The sequence below is a fragment of the Odocoileus virginianus genome, unplaced genomic scaffold, assembly GCF_023699985.2.
Source record: "Odocoileus virginianus isolate 20LAN1187 ecotype Illinois unplaced genomic scaffold, Ovbor_1.2 Unplaced_Contig_27, whole genome shotgun sequence".
Classification (NCBI taxonomy): Eukaryota; Metazoa; Chordata; class Mammalia; order Artiodactyla; family Cervidae; genus Odocoileus; species Odocoileus virginianus.
This window is the reverse complement of record NW_027224344.1, coordinates 1,231,062-1,252,156: the sequence shown is the minus strand read 5'-3', so window position 1 is coordinate 1,252,156 and position 21,095 is coordinate 1,231,062. Positions and strand designations below refer to the sequence as shown.

The 21,095-nt window shown below is 46.4% G+C and overlaps 1 protein-coding gene across 1 annotated transcript in view; it reads right to left on the bottom strand.

Annotated features, from left to right (window-relative positions):
• Positions 1–21,095, bottom strand: part of LOC110140923 (piezo-type mechanosensitive ion channel component 2) — a 225,108-nt gene that overhangs the window by 40,884 nt on the left and 163,129 nt on the right. The window contains 10 exon segments of the mRNA XM_070464537.1: positions 3,876–4,049; positions 5,992–6,140; positions 7,287–7,567; positions 8,995–9,118; positions 9,762–9,992; positions 12,432–12,580; positions 13,605–13,743; positions 14,696–14,734; positions 17,029–17,148; positions 19,566–19,728. Coding sequence (XP_070320638.1) covers positions 3,876–4,049; positions 5,992–6,140; positions 7,287–7,567; positions 8,995–9,118; positions 9,762–9,992; positions 12,432–12,580; positions 13,605–13,743; positions 14,696–14,734; positions 17,029–17,148; positions 19,566–19,728 — 1,569 coding nt within the window.

The following is a 21,095-nucleotide window of genomic DNA, read 5'->3' as shown; positions in this document are numbered from 1 at the left end:
GTTTTGTTAAGTGGATTTATTGCAAAATACATGCTTCTACTACCTAAATTACTGACTTGATTACTTAAGACGTGAAGTTATGGGAGTGGATATTTTAATTCTCTCAATAAAGTAAGAAGAGCTTTGGTGAATTAGACCTGAAGACTCTTCTCTTTTGGGCACTTGAGGATAGCTCCACACATGGCAGGTGTCAGAGCTCACCCTTTGTTACCTGTGGTTATGAACATGTGTTATCTCCCCGCCTGGGTGATATGCATCTAAGACATGCTGCCCAACTTGGCTTTTTTTTTTTTGGCAGAAGGCAAATATATTGTGATATCTGTCAAGTAAAATACCATCCTTCTACATGATGCTCTTTCAAGTAGATGTATACTTGAAGAAATTGGTGTTTTAATTTTCTCTTAACCATAGATTGTTGGACCTATTATCACTTTATTCAGGCATATCCACTAGTGGTTAAGCCCCCACGGTAGGTGAGATATTGGCCCTGCAGTGGATTGTACAGGGACCCAGGGCCTGAGGGGTGGAGGTGGCGGGCAGGGGAGATAAGACAGGCAGGCAGACGGGACTGAAGGCCAGTGTTGGGAGGCGGCAGCAAAGAGAAAGTGCTCCGGGAACTCAGAAGAAGGGCCAGTACGCTCAGCAGGGACTCGGCAGAGATGGGTGGTTTGTGGAGCAGCTGGTTCTTGAGCTGAGCTCTCGATTACGTGTTCAGGAGGGAGATGGGCTCGCAGGCAAGCCCAGGGCTAATTCTACCAAAGGGTGACCAATGCCGAGCGCCAGCTGAAGACCCTCGGCCACCTTCGAGTCCACTCAGCAGCACCATTCAGTCGAAACACCGAATGGTTGGGTTTGCAAAAGACATCCATAGCATACCTGGAGGCCATGTTCACTGTCTGATGATGTCAGTTTCATTTACAAGCTAATAAAGAGCTTAACACCCCCAGAGACCATTTTAAAAAAGGAGCCAAGAGAGAAAACGTTGAAGTACCCACCTATTTATTATCAGATACACACGCCCATTGACCTTGGCATGGCTACGCAGGAAGCGCAAGGCGGCAGCGGGGAGACAGTCGGAGAGAGAAAGAGGAGAGTGTTAGCCAGAGAAGGAGCTGACTGTGGCCCGTAAGCTCTGCATCACCAGGTGTGTCACCAACACCTTTCATGCACTGCGAAGTGTCCAGACAGCGAGGTTCGGCAGCACCGTGGAGTCAGACAGAGTCAGGTTTGAAAACACTTGACAGTGACAGCCTCTTCCTCCCTCCCTCCCCCAAAGAATCACACGTCTGGTCAGGTACCTGTAAGGTTTAAATGTCCAGAGTGCACTTATCAAATAAAATACCACGTAAAACATTAATTCTTGGTCCTTCTCCAGAATTAAAAACATAAAATCCTTTGAGTATCCATATTGAAGAAACTGTTTTCCGAGGTTTTTCTAAAGTTAAAGTTTAAAAAAGCCATTCTATTTCTGCATGCGTCACAGTACCTTCTAAAATAAATTATTGACACATGGCAGTCACAGATATTTAATAAGGAATGGACATTCAGTATCTTACTGTTAAGTGTTTATTATATAATAATTATGTTGTAATTATGTTATAGTGTCTACTTTATCAATATATAAGAGAGATGATATTCCTGACAATGTCTACCTAGAAATAACAATAATTTCTCATAAGATTTGTCATAAAATTTTTCATGCTAACTCTAAATTCTAGAAGGGCAACATGATGAATTCTGCTTCAGACACAAGTGATACTTGCCTACAGGGCAAACACAAATCACACAAACAACAGACAGAACAGGCAAAGGATAGCTGGCTGTTCATAGAAACAACCGGACCAACATAAGGGATAAAATGCACTGATCATTCCCAATTTGGGATTTTTTTTTTTTTTGGTGTAGCACCTACTAAGAGGGAAGGAACAGAGAAGGCGAAGCATGACAGTCAATCCAATTCTGAAAAGATCTCTTTCTTCATCATTTTGACTCTAAAGTAGCCACTTACTAGGGCCCTAGGGACTAAAAATCACTAGTAAGGAAAACACTGCAATGGAAAAGACTTGTGAAAAAGATGGGATATACACCCATGCTCCAGGTAGAAATTTGGGGATTTTTATATGAAACTCCTGCATGAAATCCCTAAATACCAAACTCGGATGAGTCCTTTGAACTCCTCTTTTCACAGAACCAAAAATAAAATCCCATGACCCCAAACCATGCATACTGCTGACATTACTCATTCTTGCCTCGCCCTTTATGTTCTCTTGGAAAGTAACAGTTCAGGAGGTGCTAGGGGCTGAGCCTTGGCCAGAGGAGGGCCAGCCATGGCCTCAGACTGACCAGACCACGGGGCCTCCTTCTTGTCCAGCCGTGTAAGGGGGTTATGGGCTGGCTGGACAGTAGAGGAAAACAGGAGGACACATCTTGATAGGAGGCTGCTATCCTTTTTCAGAACCCACATAATTAAATCACATTTATGTACTTAAGGAAACCCTGTTCAACTCATTCAGTTTTTCATAATTTCACCAGTCAATCTTAAGTGAAATCAACCTTGAATATTCATTGGAAGGACTACTGAAGCTCCAATACTTTGGCCACCTGATGTGAAGAGCTGACTCATTGGAAAAGACCCTGATGCTGGGAAAGATTGAGGGTAGGAGGAGAAGGGGGTGACAGAGGATGAGATGATTGGATGGCATCACCAACTCAATGGACATGAGTTTGAGCAAACTCTGGGAGATAGTGAAGGAAGGAAGCCTGGCATGCTGCAGGCTTCCTGCACTGTGCAGGAACTGTGCCTAATTTCATGAACTGTGCCTAATGAATTACTGCTTCATCTTCTTTCCATGGACTCACTGTTTCCCTTGAGAAGGGGCTTGGGAATTTTCACCTGTGGTGTCTGTGTTCCTCTGAAGGCAGCACTTTGCTCCCTCATCTACGCAACAAGGGCTTTCCAGAAGCTGAATCACAGGCTATTATGTGAAGCAGAGAGGAAAATCTGTATCAAGGCTCATTAGACAAATGCCTGAAATGTTCCTGAGATGGAGCAGGCCTATGGATGTGTGCTGACTGGCTATGGCTCCATGCACATGGCCAGGGCAAGACAGATCCCATCAGCTACTTGGAAACACTTTGTATTAGTATTTATTGATGGAAGACAGCAACAGTGAACTGGTGGCAGAAAACACTGCCTTCGCTCTTTCCTTAAATGTTACTCTGGTTACTCACAGATGGCAGAACCTTTCAGCTGAGGTCGTTCCTTCCCGAAACAGAAGGGAGAATTCTGTACTATGCTTTGACTCATAGAAACTTCCTTACTACCTGTCAGTGCAACAGAAAACTCACCCTCTGAATTTAGCCAGATTCTGTAAACATTCTAAAAACACCCTACCACCCTGGATACAAAAGACACATCGCCACCACAAAGGAACCTCAGAAACACAGCTCCTCTGGACCAACTCACACACCTGTCAAGATCACCCACAAAATGTCATAAATCACACCCGTGTGCATGCTAAGTTGATCAGTCATGTCTGACTCTTTGCGACCCCATGGACTATAGCCCACCAGGCTCCTCTGTCCATGGGATTCTCCAGGCAAGAATACTAGAGTGGGTTGCCATTTCCTACTCCAGGGAATCTTCCTGACCCAGGGATCGAACCTGTGTCTCTTATGTCTCCTGCACTGGCAGGCAGGTTCTTTACTATGAGCACCACCTAGGAAATGTAAATCACTACCTACTGTAAAGTGCCATCAAACACTCCACATTTTTTCTTATTTTTTCCCACTCAGAGGCTGACTGTCATGGCAAGTACAGGTTGACATTCTCAGTGAGAAGATGGGAGGGTCTGGCTGAGCTTGCATGGGCTCACCTATAGACAGCGCTGTCCTCCTTGCTGGGGATGGACTTCAGGTCAGTGAGCTCCAAGAATCGGTCGTGGAAGTAGTGCAGGTGCAGGATGCAGACCAGGAGGAAGGAGGTGGGGATGAAGATGCGCGTGAACAGCTCGGCCACCGTGAACTGCTTCAGGCCAAGGTCCTCCAGCCTGTGAAACAGGGCAGGTTTCCCGGGTGGGCTCTTCCACCCAAATGTCCACAAGAATTTGGCTATTTCTCGGTGATTTCAGGCTGAACATTTTCAAGACAGAAGTCTCCATTTCCCCCATATTCCTGAAGCAGCCAAGCTGCTCTCGTCCCCTCCCCACCCTGGTCTTCCTGGCACAACCGTCCACCTTGTGCAAAACGCCCAAGTTAGGACATCCCCTCCCCAACACACTTTCCTGTCTCCACCATCCACATCCCTTCACCCTCATCTCCTAAATCTGTGCTCTAGTTTCCTCTCTAGTGCCTCCTATTCTAGGTGAGGCCACCATCCTCAATCACAGAACCGCCCCCCCCAACCCTGCTGGCCGACCATCTAGCTGTGTCTATTCTTGCCCCCATACATCACTGAGTTCTCTGCCAGTCAAGGGTGATTTAAAGACTTGTAGACATTTCACCGAGAATGAGACGCAAACCGTCATCACCTAGGAGCCCTGAACCTCCAGGCGCCTGGCTGACCTCCACCCTCCCTGCAGGTGAGCCTTCCTGCTGTTCAGGACACTCACCAAACCCTGTCCTGCCACAGGCCCTTTGCATTTGCTGTTCTCTTTTCCTGGAATGTTCTTCCACCTCTCAGCTCCCAACTCAGTTTTCTAAAGACAAACTCCTTCTATTCTTCAAGAGTTTAAATGATATCTCCTGGGACTTCCCTGGTGGTCCAGTGGTCAAGATTTGGCACTTTTACTGCCGAGGACATGGGAAATCTGTGCTGGTCAGGGAACTAAGATTCCACATGCCAGGTGGTGCAGCCAAAAAATTAAAAATGACACCTCAGGGAAGCCTGCCTGAACCACTCCATCTCTAGCTATTGTGCCCCCACCTCAGCTTGTTTTCGTTTCCTTCACAGATGTGTCAGTTTGTAATTTATTTCACATAAAGTAGGTTTTTTGGTTTGTCTCCTGTCCTAGAATATAAGCTCCACTCAGACTTCCTCTGGCTTCCAGTTGATATTCAGGTGCACAAGAGTGTCTGGCTCAGGCAAGGTGCTCAGCTCTATGCTTCCTACTCTGGACATTTGGCTCTATGCCCAGTCCTGGTTTGATTTCCAAAGGAATTTAGGAAGTTTAGAGGAGCTGAGTAGAAAACGCTACAGTCCTCTCTATTTCATGCATGAGAAAGAGCCCATCACAGCTAGTTTCCATGGCCAACCACTCCTTGAGAGTCCCTTGGACAGCAAGGGGATAAACCAGTCAATTCTAAAGGAAATCATCCCTGAATATTCATGGAAACGACTGATGCTGAAGCTGAAGCTTCAAGTCTTTGGCCATCTGATAGGAAGCCCCAACTCACTGAAAAAGACCTTGAGGCTGGGAAAGATTGAGGGCAGGTGGAGAAGGGGACAAGAGAGGATGAGATGGTTGGATGGCAGCACCAATTCAATGGGCATGAATTTGAGCAAACTCCGGGAGATGGTAAAGGACACGAAAGCCTGGCGTGCTGCAGTCCAGAGGGTTGCAAAGAGTCAGACACGACTGAGCAACTGAACTACAACTCCTTAGAATCCCAGCACCGGCTCCATCCAGGAGGGAGGCTGATGCTCTGTGTTACAAGACTCCGGTTAGGAAGGGAGACCACATGACTGTGAGGAGTCAGGCAGGTGAGCTTCACATGAAACACTAGAAAAAGCTATTTCACTAATGAGGGGCTCAGAATTTACTTTCCAGTCAATTCTTACTGAGTACATATTATGTGCCAGAAACTCAGGCCTAAGTCATGAGAACCCAAAAAAACCAGGACCAATGTGTTCTGTTCTGGAGGAACTTACAGCCAGTGATGACGTCAGGTTTTACTAAAACCTACTTCCTGGCAAGGTGTTTGGAACAACACGCCCTGGCAACTTCACCCGGTGGGTCACTTTTCACCCTGTTGTCCAGCACAGTTACTTACTTTTCTTTTTTCAGTCCAGTCATGTTTTGCCACAAGCCTGGGAAGTTTTCAAACTGATATGTGTATATAAAGATGAGCACCAGCATTGTGTAGATAACCACTGACATCCAGAAGTACTTCAGGATCCGCCTCCACCATTCATAGTGCACCTGTGAGTCAGACAGTGAACAACAAATGAGGAAGAAGCATGTTAGCGGAAAACTCACAAAAATACCTGCTGCATTCAACAAAAACAGGTGATTCCATTCACACACGTCTGAAAGCAAAGTCAAGTTCATTTTTAGTTTTTGAGGCTGTGTTGCTCACAGAGTTGGGACAACGTAGATTGGAATCTGAGGGCTTCCCTTGTGGCTCAGATGGTAAAGAACCCGTCTGCCAATACAGGGAGATGTGGGTTCGATCCCTGGATCAGGAAGATCCCCTGGAGAAGGAAATAGCAACCCACTCCAGTATTCTTGCCTGGAGAATCCCACGGACAGAGGAGCCTGGCGGTTACAGTCATTAGGGTCACAGTCAGACACAACTGAAGCAATTTGGCATGCACGCACGTTGTGTTAGTTTCAGATATATAGCAAAGTGATTCAGCTTATATATATATATATTATATATATATATATATATATATATATATAGATTTTTTTCTTTTATAGGTTATTACAAAATCTGGGTATAGTTCCCTATGTTATTCTGCAGGTCTCTGTTTACTTCTTTTATAGATACTAGTGTGTATATGTTAATCTCAAATCCCAATTTTATCCCTACTCCAACTTTACCTTTAGGTTAACGATAAATCTGTTCTCTATGTCTGTAGGTCTATTTCTGTTTTGGAAATAAGTTAATTTGTGCTGTATTTTAGATTCCACATGTAAGTGATATCCTATGGTATTTGTCAGAAATACCACAGAGAAAGCTCTGTCTGATTTACTTTACTGAGTATGATTCTCTCTAGGTCCATCCATGTTGCTGCAAATGGCACTATTTCATTCTTTTTATGGTTGAGTAATATTCCATTGTATATATATACCACAGCTTCTTTATCCATTCATCTGTACAAGACAAGGATGCCACCCTAACCAATTTTCTGACTTTTTAAAAACATAACATTTCAAATTAGTGAACAGGTGGAAGGGGCTCACTCCTCACTTTAGGATTCCTAGCTATAGTGTTTGAATCTCATCGACCCCTTTACACGATGTATCTGTGAGGTCACAGTAACTCAGAGCCTCGCCGAAGGAAGCTCAGGCATACCCCTGGACAGATGCGAGGAAGGCAACCTGGCGGCCAGAAGCACCCACCTGATACAGGGCCACACAGAAGAGGAAGAGCACCATGTAGATGATCTTGTACATCACAATTTTACCCTCGAAGCTGACGAAGAAGAACATCCCCCCGCAGACGTAGATCCAGTACTTGATGAACAGGGCCACCACCAGGTTCCCTAGCACCTTCATCACGTCCTGCTCGTCCGCTTCTTCCTCCTCCTCTTCCTCTCTCTGCTCCTGCTGCTCCTCCTTCGGCTGCTCTTCTTCCTCCTTCTCCTGAGCCTCGCTGTCCCCCTGCACATCCTGTTCACCATCTTCAAGACAGAAGACCCTGCTGTTACGAGGAGCTGGTCCCTGGACCAGAACCACACACTCTGACCCGTGTGAGGTGGGTGCCACACACGTTAGGCATTACCATACGATTTAAAAATAATTTTAGACAGTTCTAACAAACAAGGCAGAATTTATAGAACTAATCACAGTTCACTTTCCTAACCTTCCTGAAACATAAAAGAAACACATTTTGTAATATTTTTATACAAGCTTTTCATAACACCTACTTCACCTGCATTGTTCAATAGCTATAATTACTGCAGGATCGAGAGAAACAAACAGACACAATAACACAAACCGAACTAACTCTTGACAACTCAGATTCTGACTACAATGTGCCTCTAGCAGTATTTTACTGAATCTGGGTTATTGGTAATAATGTTAACCAGAAAGTATGATTTTATAGAATGAAAAAATTGAGCTGAAGCCAAATATGATTTAATTTAAATTAGGTTTCAGGACTAATTATAATTTAACCAAATTTAACTAAATGCATAAAAAATAGTTTTATGGATTGGAAGTAAAAGCTTATTTGGTCTCCTTTAAAATATGCTAACATATAGGACTCATCTTTATGGTCCTAAGGTGACCTACCATTTGAATAACTTACTCGAATGACCAGGAGATTCACAGAGTGAAGGGAATGCACATGGGGTGAGAGGTCAGAGTAACTGTTGATCTTAAATGAACTGTTATTTACATAAAGTAACTGGTGAATTTAATCACTGTGTTAACAGACATCCAAACTCAAATAGTCAAGATTCAAACCTTAAAGACTTTTGTTGCTGAAAAACAACCAGTGTTTAGGTCTAAATGAGAAACTATAAGAAAAAGATGAGTTGGTTTTCTCCTCCTGACAGGGTTAATCTGAAGGTTACCAGCCCTGCCTCTGAGAATATTTATGGCTTCCTTTTCAGACAATGCTATACGCCTCACTAGTGGTCTCCAAGCTGTTCTATGAGCATTAAATTTTATTGTATTTACTGGCACACCCACACAGGTAGGGAGCAAGTGACTCTCATTTGACCCATGGAGTGGGGTCTAAAACTACAGAAGTGATCATCAAAACATCATCTTCCTTTTTTTTGACTTTGTGGTACATTCGATTTTGAAAAGGCAAGAGGATTTGAATTTGGGAGATCTGAGTCACTCTCTTGGTACTAACACTCAAGAAGCTGTGACCTTGGTGGACCCAGGGAATGCCCTGCAGTGGGGATTACTTTTGAGTGGGTCAAATGACCCAGGGTCTCTGCAGCTCCAGTGGACGCCCGTGTGGGCAGGGACTCAGCCCTGGGGCGCGGTCATCTATCTGCTCACATCCACGCATGGCTTCCCTCTGGTCTGGGACACAGCCACCAGGGATGTCCTCTGGGGCCCTTCTTCCGGTCACACTGCATGCACTAATTACCTTTTTCTTCACTTTCCTGACTTCCGATTTTGACCTCAGACAGAAGAGCTTCCTTTTCTTGGAGAGCTTTCTGCTCTGTGAGGTGCTGTCTCAGCAGCAGCCAGAATGTGATGGTGAACAGAATCTGGAAGGAGACAATAGGGATCAGAGCATCACGCCTCTGAAGTGTAAGCATGTTCAACCACGACTATGCTTCCCTGCCCTTCAGTGGGAGCACGCTGCCTAAGCCCGTCCACTCGAGACAGTCAGGCCCCCACTACACTGCACCTGAAAGTCACCAGCTTTTAAATCTCCTTCCTGAGGACGCTGGCGTGTGGTCCAGTGCCAGGGTGCCTTCATGCCTGGGACACTCCAGGAAGATGCCCAGGACCACCTGCACTGGAAACTGACGTGGGCCAGCGGTCTCCTTCCTGCCTGGGACCTCAGCACAAGTAGAAGAGGAAGATGTATTTCTTCTATGAGCCCCATTACTTCCACAGTGTTCCTTATTTTGAAGAAATCCCCAGAAATGGGAGAAAAAAAACATTTCATCCCAGCAAACAGAGTCCCTGAATCCTCCCTTTCTTTTCCGAAAGCTGACAGGGGAGTTGTTTACAGTACTCACATGTTTATATTAACATCTTCTTGAGGGCAAGGGGGAAAAATAATAATTTCAAGGAGCATTGAATACTTGGAACCTACTTTTGCACGTTCTTGCTTGGATATTAATGTTTTGATTACTGTGGTTTTGTCTGAATGCCCTGCCCTCTTTTTCCCTGCCCACTTACCTTTGAGGCGAGCTCCCCCGGCTCCTTCTTTTCTAAGAATCCTGGGACCTTTTTAATCTCAGGGAGCTCGAAGCTCCATATGTACTGCAGTATGAGCAGCAGGTTTCCGTAGACGACCATGAAGGGGGAGCTGATCATGGCGTACTTCCTCCGGTTGCGGATCATCCACAGGGTGCAGGACCAGATGAGCAGCACGAAGGTCAGCCAGCTGTGGTAGGTGATGCTCCAGGCCTTTGGGGGGAAGGGCGAGAAAGCGGGGTGGTCAGTATATGGTACAGTCCCCACTCTGCTGAGTTAGACGTGGTCTACGAGGAAAAGGTCAGTGACATTCACACTAGGGGGGAGGATCATGGTGAAACTATGGGGGAAATGTCCCAGCTGCATAGGGGAAGAAGCAGGGAGAAAGGCTGCCCTGTGAGCTGACACTGCCCTCAACCTCCTGGAGGGAAGAGGGTCAAGCGAGGTAGGGACAGCTTCACTCTGTGCCCTTTGCCCTCCAGCCCAGATGTCTTCCTTTTCACTGGATTTGCTGGATGAAATGCAACCCTAAGTGCTTCCTCCCTCATTCTTGGGGTCAACTATTTTTCCCGGGTACTGGGTGAATGGGGCCAAGCTGGGCTCAGAAACGGAAGCTGTGGGACCACAGGGTCAGCAGATGAGCTGGCTTCAGGGGTCCCCTTAGCCGACCCACTGGGAAGACAGATGTGATAGGAATCAGGGAATCGCCAGGAGGAGGTGGAGTGCCAGGTGTCTGCACCCCAGTAGTAAAGCCAGGCTAATGGAGAGCCCAGCCTCAGCTTCTGTCCTGTAGGGGGCAGGACATCCTCCAGTCACACCCACCCCAGCAGACCTAGAACACATCTCAAAGGGCAGCTTCCAGAACATTCTAGAAGGTCAGGCTCATGAATATCATTAACCTCAAGAAATCTATCCTCTCTTACTATAATCTTCAATACCAAATTTCTGTGAAAAGGCCTCTGTGACAACCTAGAAGGGTGGGATGGGGTGGGAGGTGGGAGGGAGGTTCAAGAGGGAGGGGACATATGTATACCTGTGGCTGATTCATGTTGATGTATGGCAGAAACCAACACAATGTTGTAAAGCAATTATCCTCCAATTAAAAATAAATAAACATATTTTTAAAAATATTTTCTAGTTGAGGCTGAGTTCAATCATATTCCTATCAGGAATTTCAAGGGTTATTGCAAAGACTGAAATGTTTTATATCTGTTTTGCTTCTGGAAAGTAGATAAGTATTGAGATAAATAAGATAAATGAATGAAGTCAGCACAGAACAAATACTTCCTCTCAGCAACTTGCAAATGTGTCCTAAATCAAAGCTAGTTTTTTAAGCACAGAGTTATTTAAAATTGTTGTTTAAAACATACAGAAATTAAAAACTAGAAATTAAAACTGCTTTTATTAAAATTAAGTGAGAAACTGACAGCTATTATTAAGTTATGAATTATTTTCATGAAATAGTATTCCTCGGAAATGGTGCTATCAAAGTGTTAGTCGCTCAGTTGCGTCTGACTTTTTGTGACCCCAAGAACTGTAGCCCTCCAGGCTCCTCTGTCCACGGCATTTTCCAGGCAAGAATACTGGGTGGGTAGCCATTCCCTTCTGCAGGGGATCTTCCCAACCCAGGGATCAAACCCAGGTCTCCCTGCATTGTAGGCAGATTCTTTATCACTGAGCCACCAGGGAAGCCTGGTGTTATCAAAGGTCGGTAATATTTAATGCCTTTATCCCAGAATGAAATTCAGATCTGACCTTGCCACTTTTGTGTGGGTGACCCAGGAGAGTAATCTGCATAGATATTGTAATTCCAGGAGAATTTTTTTCCCTGTACACTATTCCTGTTTGGATGAAAAAGGGAGGGAAACAAATTGGGAACGTTTTGTTAAACTTCTCTCATTTTTAAGGCCTCAGTCACACATGCCCCTCGGTTGTTGGGGGGTTGAATCTGCTTCACATTCCTTCTTGTGTGCAGTTCTAGGATCATCTGAAGGTATGGAATATTTGCACTGTGTGTTTTTGAATAAAGATGTCTATCATCCTAACAGACCCGGCTGCTTAGGACTGCTCTAGAAAGAAGAGATCTGTTGTGATTAAAAGTCTGCTGCAGAGGGGAGCTTCCAGGGAAGATGCTCACAACCGGAAAACGCTCCTGGGGACCCGGTGCTTGGTGCTCAGGCTGGTAAGCATTTGTTCCAGTTCAAATGGAATAGTCTCACTCAAATCCAAGATGTGACTATAACCCTCATCATCTGAGAGAAATAAAAGTGGCCTTTGTTAACTGTGAACACCTTCAAACCCACTTAGAAAAACTACCATGTCCTTTTAAATCTGAAAAACAGGGGACAGTCTGACTTGATAGGTTAATTTGAGAGACAGGTATTAATATTTAACACCAGGCTAAGTGGCATAGAGGAGGACATGGTTTTGAAATCTATAGTATAAAGATCCCATGAAAAATTAACAGAATCAGCCATTGTCTGCCAAGACATCAGGAAGATGAGGAAGTTGCGCTGGTGGGAGTAGGCGGTGGGGCTTGGAGCCAGCGGGGCTTCAGCACTGTCCATCCCTGCCAGCACTAATGTTGTCCCAAGGACAGAGCAAGGTGTGGGGCGGAATCTGAGCAGAAGTCAGGACTCGGCGCATACGCACCATCATGGCGATAAGGGCGCAGATGTAGCTCTGCTTCATGATGAACTGGAACACAGACACCATGGCGTGCACTTTGACACTCCTCTTCTCCTCCCGGCTCCGCTCCGCTTCAAACTCTTCTTTCTCATCATCGTCTTCCTCCTTCTTTTCTAGAGGGACAGATTATTTCATATAACAACTTATGCATGTAGGTGAATTTCATATAAGCATCCCAAGCACAAATTTGTCCTCTCCAGTAACAAGCAGCTCTCTTTCAACCGGATTGTTGTGTGCTAAGTCGTTCAGTCGTGTCTGACTCTTTGTGACCCCATGGGCTATAGCCCACCAGGTTCCTCTGTCCATGGGATTCTCTCTGCAAGAATACTGGAGTGGGGTGCCATTTCCTCCTCCAGGGGATCTTCCTGACCCAGGGATCAAACCCACATCTCTTGCATCTCCTGCATTGGCAGGCAGATTCTTTACCACTAGTGCTTCAACAGAATAAATTGAAGGAAAAGGGAGAAAGGTCTAGTCAAAGTTTGGGGCCTTTTGGTTTTCTTATTAGACAAAAAGAACTCTTCCAGAAAACATTCATACACTAACCAGTAAAACTATGGACCGTGATAGTGGAATCAAATTACAAAAAGACTAAAACACAAATATGCATGTAGGTTTAACACTGCAAACAAGATGACTTATTTAAAATAATATTTTACCTTCTATTTTTCGAAGTTTATTCCCATTGTGCTCAGTCACTTCACCATGTCTGACTCTTTGCAACCCTATGGACTACAGCCCACCAGGCTCCTCTATCCATGGAATTCTCCAGGCAAGAATACTGGAGTGGGCTGCCATGTCCTTCTCCAGGGGATCTTCCCAATCCAGGGATCGAACCTGTGTCTCTTAGGTCTCCTGCATTGGCAGGCAGTTTTTTTTTTTTTTACCACGAGTGCCACTTGGGAAGCCCTTACCTCCATTAGGTCACTTATTTTGTACCAAGACAGGAATGCACAGAGCACGATATAAGGGCAAAATCTGGGCAGAATCTAAGGAAATGGGCTTCATCAGACTGACTGTGGAAGGAAAAAAAACCTCTCCTAGAGATGAAAAGGAAAGAGAACTATATCCAATGAAGGATAAACCAAAGACAAGAGATGCTGAGCTCTGCAGGCCGTGGTCCCACAGGCTCCTTACCCGGGGAGGTGGCAGCGGGCTCCCAGCGATACTGCGGCGTGGAGTACAGGTCAGCCTTGGCAGGACCGTTCTCCAGCGGCAGGCTGGGGTGGATGGTGTGGTAGTCCACGGGGTTGCCGTTCACGGTCACCAGCAGGCCCTGCCGGGGGCGTGGGGCAAAGGCAAGTGGGACAGCAGCTCTGGTTTCCCGCACAGACCCCCCTCCTCTGCTCTGCTAGGTGGGCACACTGGACGCTGCAGAACCGAGGGGAAGCTGAGCACTGTGGGCAGTGATGCCCACCAGCAAGACAGCCCTGCGCGCCCTCCAAACCCAGCCCCACAGAGTCACACGGGACGAGGCAAACCTGAGCTGGCCCACTTCTGCTGCACCCATGCCAAGCGCCCTGCTCTCTGCATGAAGTGTGAAGCCTGGAGAGGCTGCAGAGGGCTCAGGGCCTGCTCTGGTCTCCCTCCAGCCTCAGCTCCCGGCCCTCCTCCAGCTACAGAATCTCCAGACAGACTGGGTTCTGGCCTGGAGCTGCTGCCTGCCCTCCCCACTCCCCCCACCCCAGCCCTGATCCCACCTGCCCCACACCCCGCGTGGCCCTCAGGACAAGCAACGTCTCAGGTGAGCCACAACCCTACAGTCTCTCCCTGACACTGCAGCCTGCGACTCCCGTGTTGCAGCATCTCATACACTAAATACATTCTCCTACTTTTTCCCTCTGGTTTCTTTGGCTTTACAATTTTTTATTTATGCAGATGCATATAAACATAGACACGCGCACATACACGTGTGTTCACAGACTTGTGAGACTTCCTATTCAAATCATAGAACAGCCGTATCTGCAGAGCAAAACGCCTTTTGAGAAAAAGCCCTCCAATGTGGCTTTTTAAAAGTTTAAATACGTTTTATATGTTTATACTCGAGCTCATGTTATATGAGTCAGTGTTTTAACAGCAATAAATCAGATACAATTTCTGCAAAATAGTATTCAAAAACGTATGAAAATTTTATAGAGCATTAAACTACACTCAGAGGAGCTAATTCCATTTATGTGCCCTTTCCATCACTGACACACGCAGAAATGAGAATTCTAGGGTATACTAACGTCAGACGGCTTGTAGTCATCCTGAGTCATGGATAAAAGCTGCAAAAGCAATACAGGACAGCATGTTAACATGTGAGCAGAAAGTGATGTGATGTTTACACACAGCTACAAAGTCTCAGCACATATGCACTGGCTCCTTCAGCTGGGAGCATGCAAGTGTGTTAACATTACAGTGCAAAACATAAAGGGGCAGTGACGCAGCTGGAGGCTGCTGTTTATTGTAACCATTTCCAGTTTCTGATGCTATCTTTTCATCACAATAAACAAGCAGTCACTAACCACATGACTGAAAAAGCTGATGCTGTTTTTCAAGTGTTTTGTTCTCACAGAATTAGCTGCTTGCTTTTAGACTTCTAGGACCCTTTGAGATGTCTGTAGGATTCTGAAAGTGTTCACTTTTCAAGAAACTGAAGTTTCATAATAAAGAAAACTTGACTTGTAGTACAGTTTAGGATTCAGATTTGCGTACTGTCCACAACAGAAGAATTATAACATGGCTATGACTTTCAGCTGTATTAGAGCTGAGGGGTCCAGTTTCCCCAATAACAAGCATCTGCTGAACTAGTGGTTCTTTCACTTTTTGGGTCAGAACTCACTCACTTTCTTAAAAATCACTGAAGATCCTGAAGACTTTTACTTATGAGTGTCCTACCCATCAATATCTATTGTGCTAGAAATTAAAATTGCGGCATTAAAAACATTTATTTGTTCATTCATTAAAAATTGGCTTGTTCACATGGATAATTTTATCTAAATAGTTATCTTTAAAAAAAATAGTGAAAAGAATGGTGTTGTCTTATTAAAATATGCTTTTGTGTATCTTTCATGTTGGACTCAAAAGACTACTCCATTTATTGTCCAGTAACTGTCTGCCGAAAGCTCACACCTGAAACCCCTAAACTGTCCATCAGCTGTTCTTGCACATAGACCTGTGGTACACAGACGGCAGCTGAGTCCACTCGCCAGCCAAGCACCTCTCCTCCTTGAGGGGTCAGGACTTCAGGGGGTCTTCCGCTGATGTCACTCAGAATATTAAAAAAGTGTGTGCCCCAAGGTTGAGATTTAAGAAAAGCAAAGACTATTTCTGGTTTATCAAGAACATTCTTAAGTGGAACTGACCTTGCTGTTCTCTTTTGTGTGCACATGTGGCTGTCAGGTTCATGCTGCGGCCATGGTTGGAGCTCTTGTACCATCGGAGCAAGTGTCAGCACAGCCGAAAGGCACATCTCTTAAATGTTACAAAAATTGTTTCGGGCCCGTGGATCCGAGGAAGGGTCTTGGGAATCCCCAGCCGTGGTCCACAGCCCTCACCTTGGAAACTGCCATGCTGTCTCCATGGATACCATGGCTAAGTGACCTGAGTAGGATGGTCTGGCACGTGTGTGATGGGACAAAAGGGCTCCAGGACACTAGATGTCTCCGGGTACCATGGCTGCTCCTCCAGGCTGCAGCACCCTGAGTGCATTCACTGTTTTCCCATCTCTCGGCCCACAACAGGCAGGTGCACAAATAGGACCAGGTGTCAGAAAAACTGCCACCGAGTCAATCAGAGAATCCCCTCCTTGATTCCTAACATGACCCCACCAGAGAAGTGTGAGTATCTGTGGTCCCCACATTGCAAATGGGTCACTGTAACAAGTCAGTGGCTGGGGCGTGTTGAAAATAGTGAACAAATGGTGAAAAGCTTAAGAATCACCCAGCTTTGCTCTTGGCCCCGGCACCCACACTGTGACCCTGACAGAGGGAGGGGTTCCTCTTCATGCCCACATAGACAGGCCAGTGTCCCATCAGTGGCTGTGTGAGCAGTCGTGGTCACCACGGTGACCGCCCCAACATAGAATCACTCTCCACAGTGCATCCCAGCACCTAGGCTGACACTGCCCAGGGCCAAGGGATTGCTTTGTTTTCTGTTTTGTTTTGTTTTGTTTTAAAGACAGAGTATCTTTAAAAATTAAAACCAGATGGGGAATACATGTAAATCCATGGCTAATTCATTTCAATGTATGACAAAAACCACTGCAATGATGCAAAGTAATTAGCCTCCAACTAATAAAAATAAATGGAAAAAAAAAATAAAAAAATAAAACCACTCTCTCTTTCTGGGACTGAGAGGCTTCGGGGGGAAGCACGGAACTGTCAAAAGTTGGGTCTGACAGAGCCTGGGGTTTCCTTTCCAAGCACTGGGCTCCCATGTCTGACCCTAACCTTCACCATCAAACAGCCCCTGCAAACTGAGCAACCTGAGTTTGCACATGGATTCACATGGCCTCTATTCAGCAATATGACAAAAAGCAGAAAATAAAGGAGAGACAACCCCTGTCCTGGCAGCTTACTTTTCTTTCGTCCGTGGGGTAGTGGGTCGCGTACCACAGGCTCCGCCTCCTCTCGGCCGTGATGGGTGCGGGGCTGCAGGCCAGGGCTCTGTCCTCCTCTTTGGTTCTCTCTTCCTGCACCTGAGACACAGAATAATCCACAGGACAGCGCTGTTTCCGGAGCAGGTCCCTCAGCAGCCCGGGAGCCCAGACAGAGATGCTTGTCTCTGCCCCTACACGCTGATCTCGTAAAGTAACGTACACCCTACACGGGCTTTCATCCAGACACTTTATAAATGGCGGAGACAGCAGACTCGCTTGTGAATTACAGGAACAGCTGCCCATGCTCCATTAGGAGCCTCCATGTATGTTCTGACTGGCAGGGGGAGGGCCGTGCAAGGTCCACAGAGGCCACAGCTGCCCGTGGAACCTGCCAGGGGACTCTCATGAAACAGACATTCACTAAAGGCAGCACCGTCCAGAGCTTACATGCAACAGTAAGCAAAAACACAGCTACTGCCTAATACTGCCGCTCGCCTAATCGAACCTTGGCCTAAATCAGTTGCTCCAGGAGAGATGGATAGAGAGAGGAAGGATCAGTACGCACTTGGTGGTTGAGGATGGTTTCCAACAAAGATGCCCCATGAAAGGGCACTTACACACACTGATCTGCAGGCAGAGGGAGAGGGCCCAGTGTTGCTGCTGATTCCCGGGGCCCAGTGTCCACACAGAGCACCAGACCCCAGGGAGCCCAAGTCTTACATTCAGCTCCAGACACTTGTTCCTCTCTTTCTCAAACTTACATCATAGACTTTTACTGCAGAACTCACATTTTTCATGGCACCTACCAGGCCACCTGGAACCATGATATTAATACAACCTGGCACCTGCCCTCCATCATCACCTTGGTGAGGAAGTCCTGAGTGCCAGCCCCATTTAAAACACCAACCCCCCTGAGGGTCGACCTGGTATGAATGAGAACCTGCTCTGCACACACCCGCAGACGCTGTAGGGTAGGACCTGCTGTGGACCGCGTGTCTTGGAACATGGCCCATCCTCCCCACTCTCTGCCTTCCCTGGTTCCTGGACAGCCCGGGGCTGAGGAGGTGGAGAGTCTCCGGGGCCCGAGGGGCTGGAACAGCCCAGCAGCTCCTGCCTGAGGCACCAAGGGAAAGCCAGGGGCACCTGGGACTCTTATGAACCCAAAGACATTAAGGTCATTTCCATCATTGCCTAAGATGTTGTTCAGAGTAGTTCTCACATTTTAACTTCTTTCTCACAGTTTTATGTGTGCATCTACATGTACCCATATCTGTGTGTTTGTGCAGGAAGCAAACACAGCAACACTTGTAAGGGGTTTACTGGTGCCCTCATGTTTTTAGAAGAGACTCAGAGGAAAAGGTAACCAAGGTGACTGGGATTCTCCGTGACCCTGGAATCATCCTGTCACCACTGCCATCTTGGGGTCCAGGGAAAGTAAAACCTGAGACCCCTGCAAAAAAGATGCCTATACAGTGGGCCAGGGTGGGGGTCCCTACACAGAAGGAGGCAGGCAGACCTCTGCAAACAAGGATGCCTGTGCCATCGGTTGCTCATGTATTTGGGGGTTGCCTTTCCTCTTATAAAACGTTCAGTGCCTCCCCTCCTCTGGGCCAATGCTCTACCTGGGGCCCCAGGCTGGGGTCTGAGACGCTGGCTTGCTCTCAGTACACACTGGTGGCCTGGCTGCTGACCACGTGGATGGAGCTAGAGGGAGCAGTTGCCAGCCTGGCATCTCACCTTTGCCCCCCACCCCCCTACCCTGTTTGGCACGCGGCCGGGAGATGATGCGGAGCAGCCCTGTCTGTGCCACCTGTCTCCCTCATAGCTGAGCTTCTCACAGTCATTTTGGGAGAACGAAAGGGACAGGAGTTGCTGTCACTGAAAAGGAAAAGAGAAGGACCACAAGCCGTACACCCTGATGGTGCCCCAACGTACCACATTCTACGAATAACCCAACAGGGAAGAGCCCAGTCCTCAGCCCTGCCCAGTGACCCTGGGGGTTACAGCGCCACCGAGGGTGGGGACATCCCCATCATATCATCAGAGGTCAGAGGTCTAAGATTCAGGAAACTCCAGTCTCCATGACAACAGTCTGGGTGGTCAGAGACCCTTACATTGTCAGCAAACATGCGCTTGAATCTTATTTCTACTGTTCAGCAAGTGTGTGATTTACCTCTCTACCGTTGGTCTCCTCATCTCTAAGATGGGTACAGCACCTGTAATTAAACAGCCCCAGCACCTGGCCTGGCCCCTAGTGAGTGCTCAATGAAAACAAGGCTTCACTGCCCTCACTACCGGCCCTCTGAGCAGCCTGGAGGATGCTAACACAGGGAGGCTGGTCTTTGATCTGATAGAATCTATACTTGCTTAGGGCTCTGTGTGGAAACAAAACACTCTGATAAGAACACTATAGTTATTTCAGAATATACTATAGTCAGCAGTTGATAGGAACGAACCCTTTCCCCGGAGTCTCCTGCTACTTTGCAGACAAGACCATGAAAACTTCTGGTCCTTACAACGGGCTCCTGCAGCCAGATTCGGATCAGAGTGGCCAGCGTGTAGTACATCACCAGCAGGACGATGGGGTTGGCGTGGTGGTACCAGGACAGGTCGGGGTTGGCAATGATCTTCCACGTGCTGGAACAGTCCGTCTGAATGACTGATTTGATACCAAACAACCTGTTTAAAAACAAAGAGAAATATTAAAAAGATGCAACAAAGATCTGGGTCTGATCCACAGAATACAACCAGCTTGTCTGACACATTCTTGAGCTGCGCTGTGCTCAGTCGCTCAGTTGTGTCCAACTCTTTGCGACCCCATAGTCGCAAAGCCCACCAGTCTCCTCTGTCCATGGGATTTTCCAGGCAAGAATACTGAAGTGGGTTGCCATTCCCTTCTCCAGGGGATCATCCCAACCCAGCAATTGAACCAAGGTCTTCAGCATTGAAGGCAGATTCTTTACTGTCTTGAGTCACCAGGGATGCCCCATATATAATATACGCATCTGTAAATCATACTTATGTATGTTTGTCTATGTACAAAATTCATGCCAACATTACCCAGATGGCCTTTCCTCTGGTTCAACAATCTAGCTAATACTAAATCTTTGCACAGTTATTAGAAATTTATGTCTTAATTGTCAATAAGTGTTTTCTTAATGTAGATTTCTACTATATAACCAGATATGATATGATTATATAATGGGAAATTGTGTAAATGCGATTCATTAAGAAGCTCATTTTATAAGAATTTTTTTCTCAGAAATGACTCTACTAAGTGAATGAAACATTTACATGTCAAGTGAGTCTCCCTGGAATGGAATCTTTCAATCGTTTGTAGCTTTTACATGTGAACTTCCTTTGACTTTGGCGTCCCATTTTTTGCTGCTCTAAGGTTTTCCAAGACTATGAATTCTCCACTTGTAAAACCTCTCAGAGATATTGCAGTTACTATCATGAGGCCAGGGCGATATTAGTGACCATCCCCACCCCCACTCCTATCAGATTCCTGCTTCTCTTCCTCCTCCTCCTTGGCAGGAAGCACAACTGTCTCTTCACTCCCCATGGAGCACTTGCTTTGTGATTTTTCTCCCCTTCCAAAGCACTCCCAACATCTGACAGCACGTGGTGGTTATGACTTGGCTGGGTGTTTGTTTCTCCTTGCACATGTTGGCAGATTTATAAAACCTCCACCTGTTTTCAGGTTCACTCCAGATCACATCTGTTGGTCTCTGGTAATACAGAAACCCAGCCATTTGCAAGAAATACGTAATACTGAAAATAACACCCTGCTTTAAAACATTAAATTGTGGTAAAATACAGATAACATACTCTGGGTTGGGAAGGTCCCCTGGAGAAGGGAACAGCTACCCACTCCAGTATTCTGGCCTGGAGAATTCCATGGACTGTATAGTCCATGGGGTTGCAAAGAGTCGGACACGACTGAGTGACTTTCTCCTTGCAATCTCCTATATAGATCTCACACATAACACAGAATCGATCATCTTACATTTTTAAGTGTACAGTTCAGGGGTATTAACTGCATT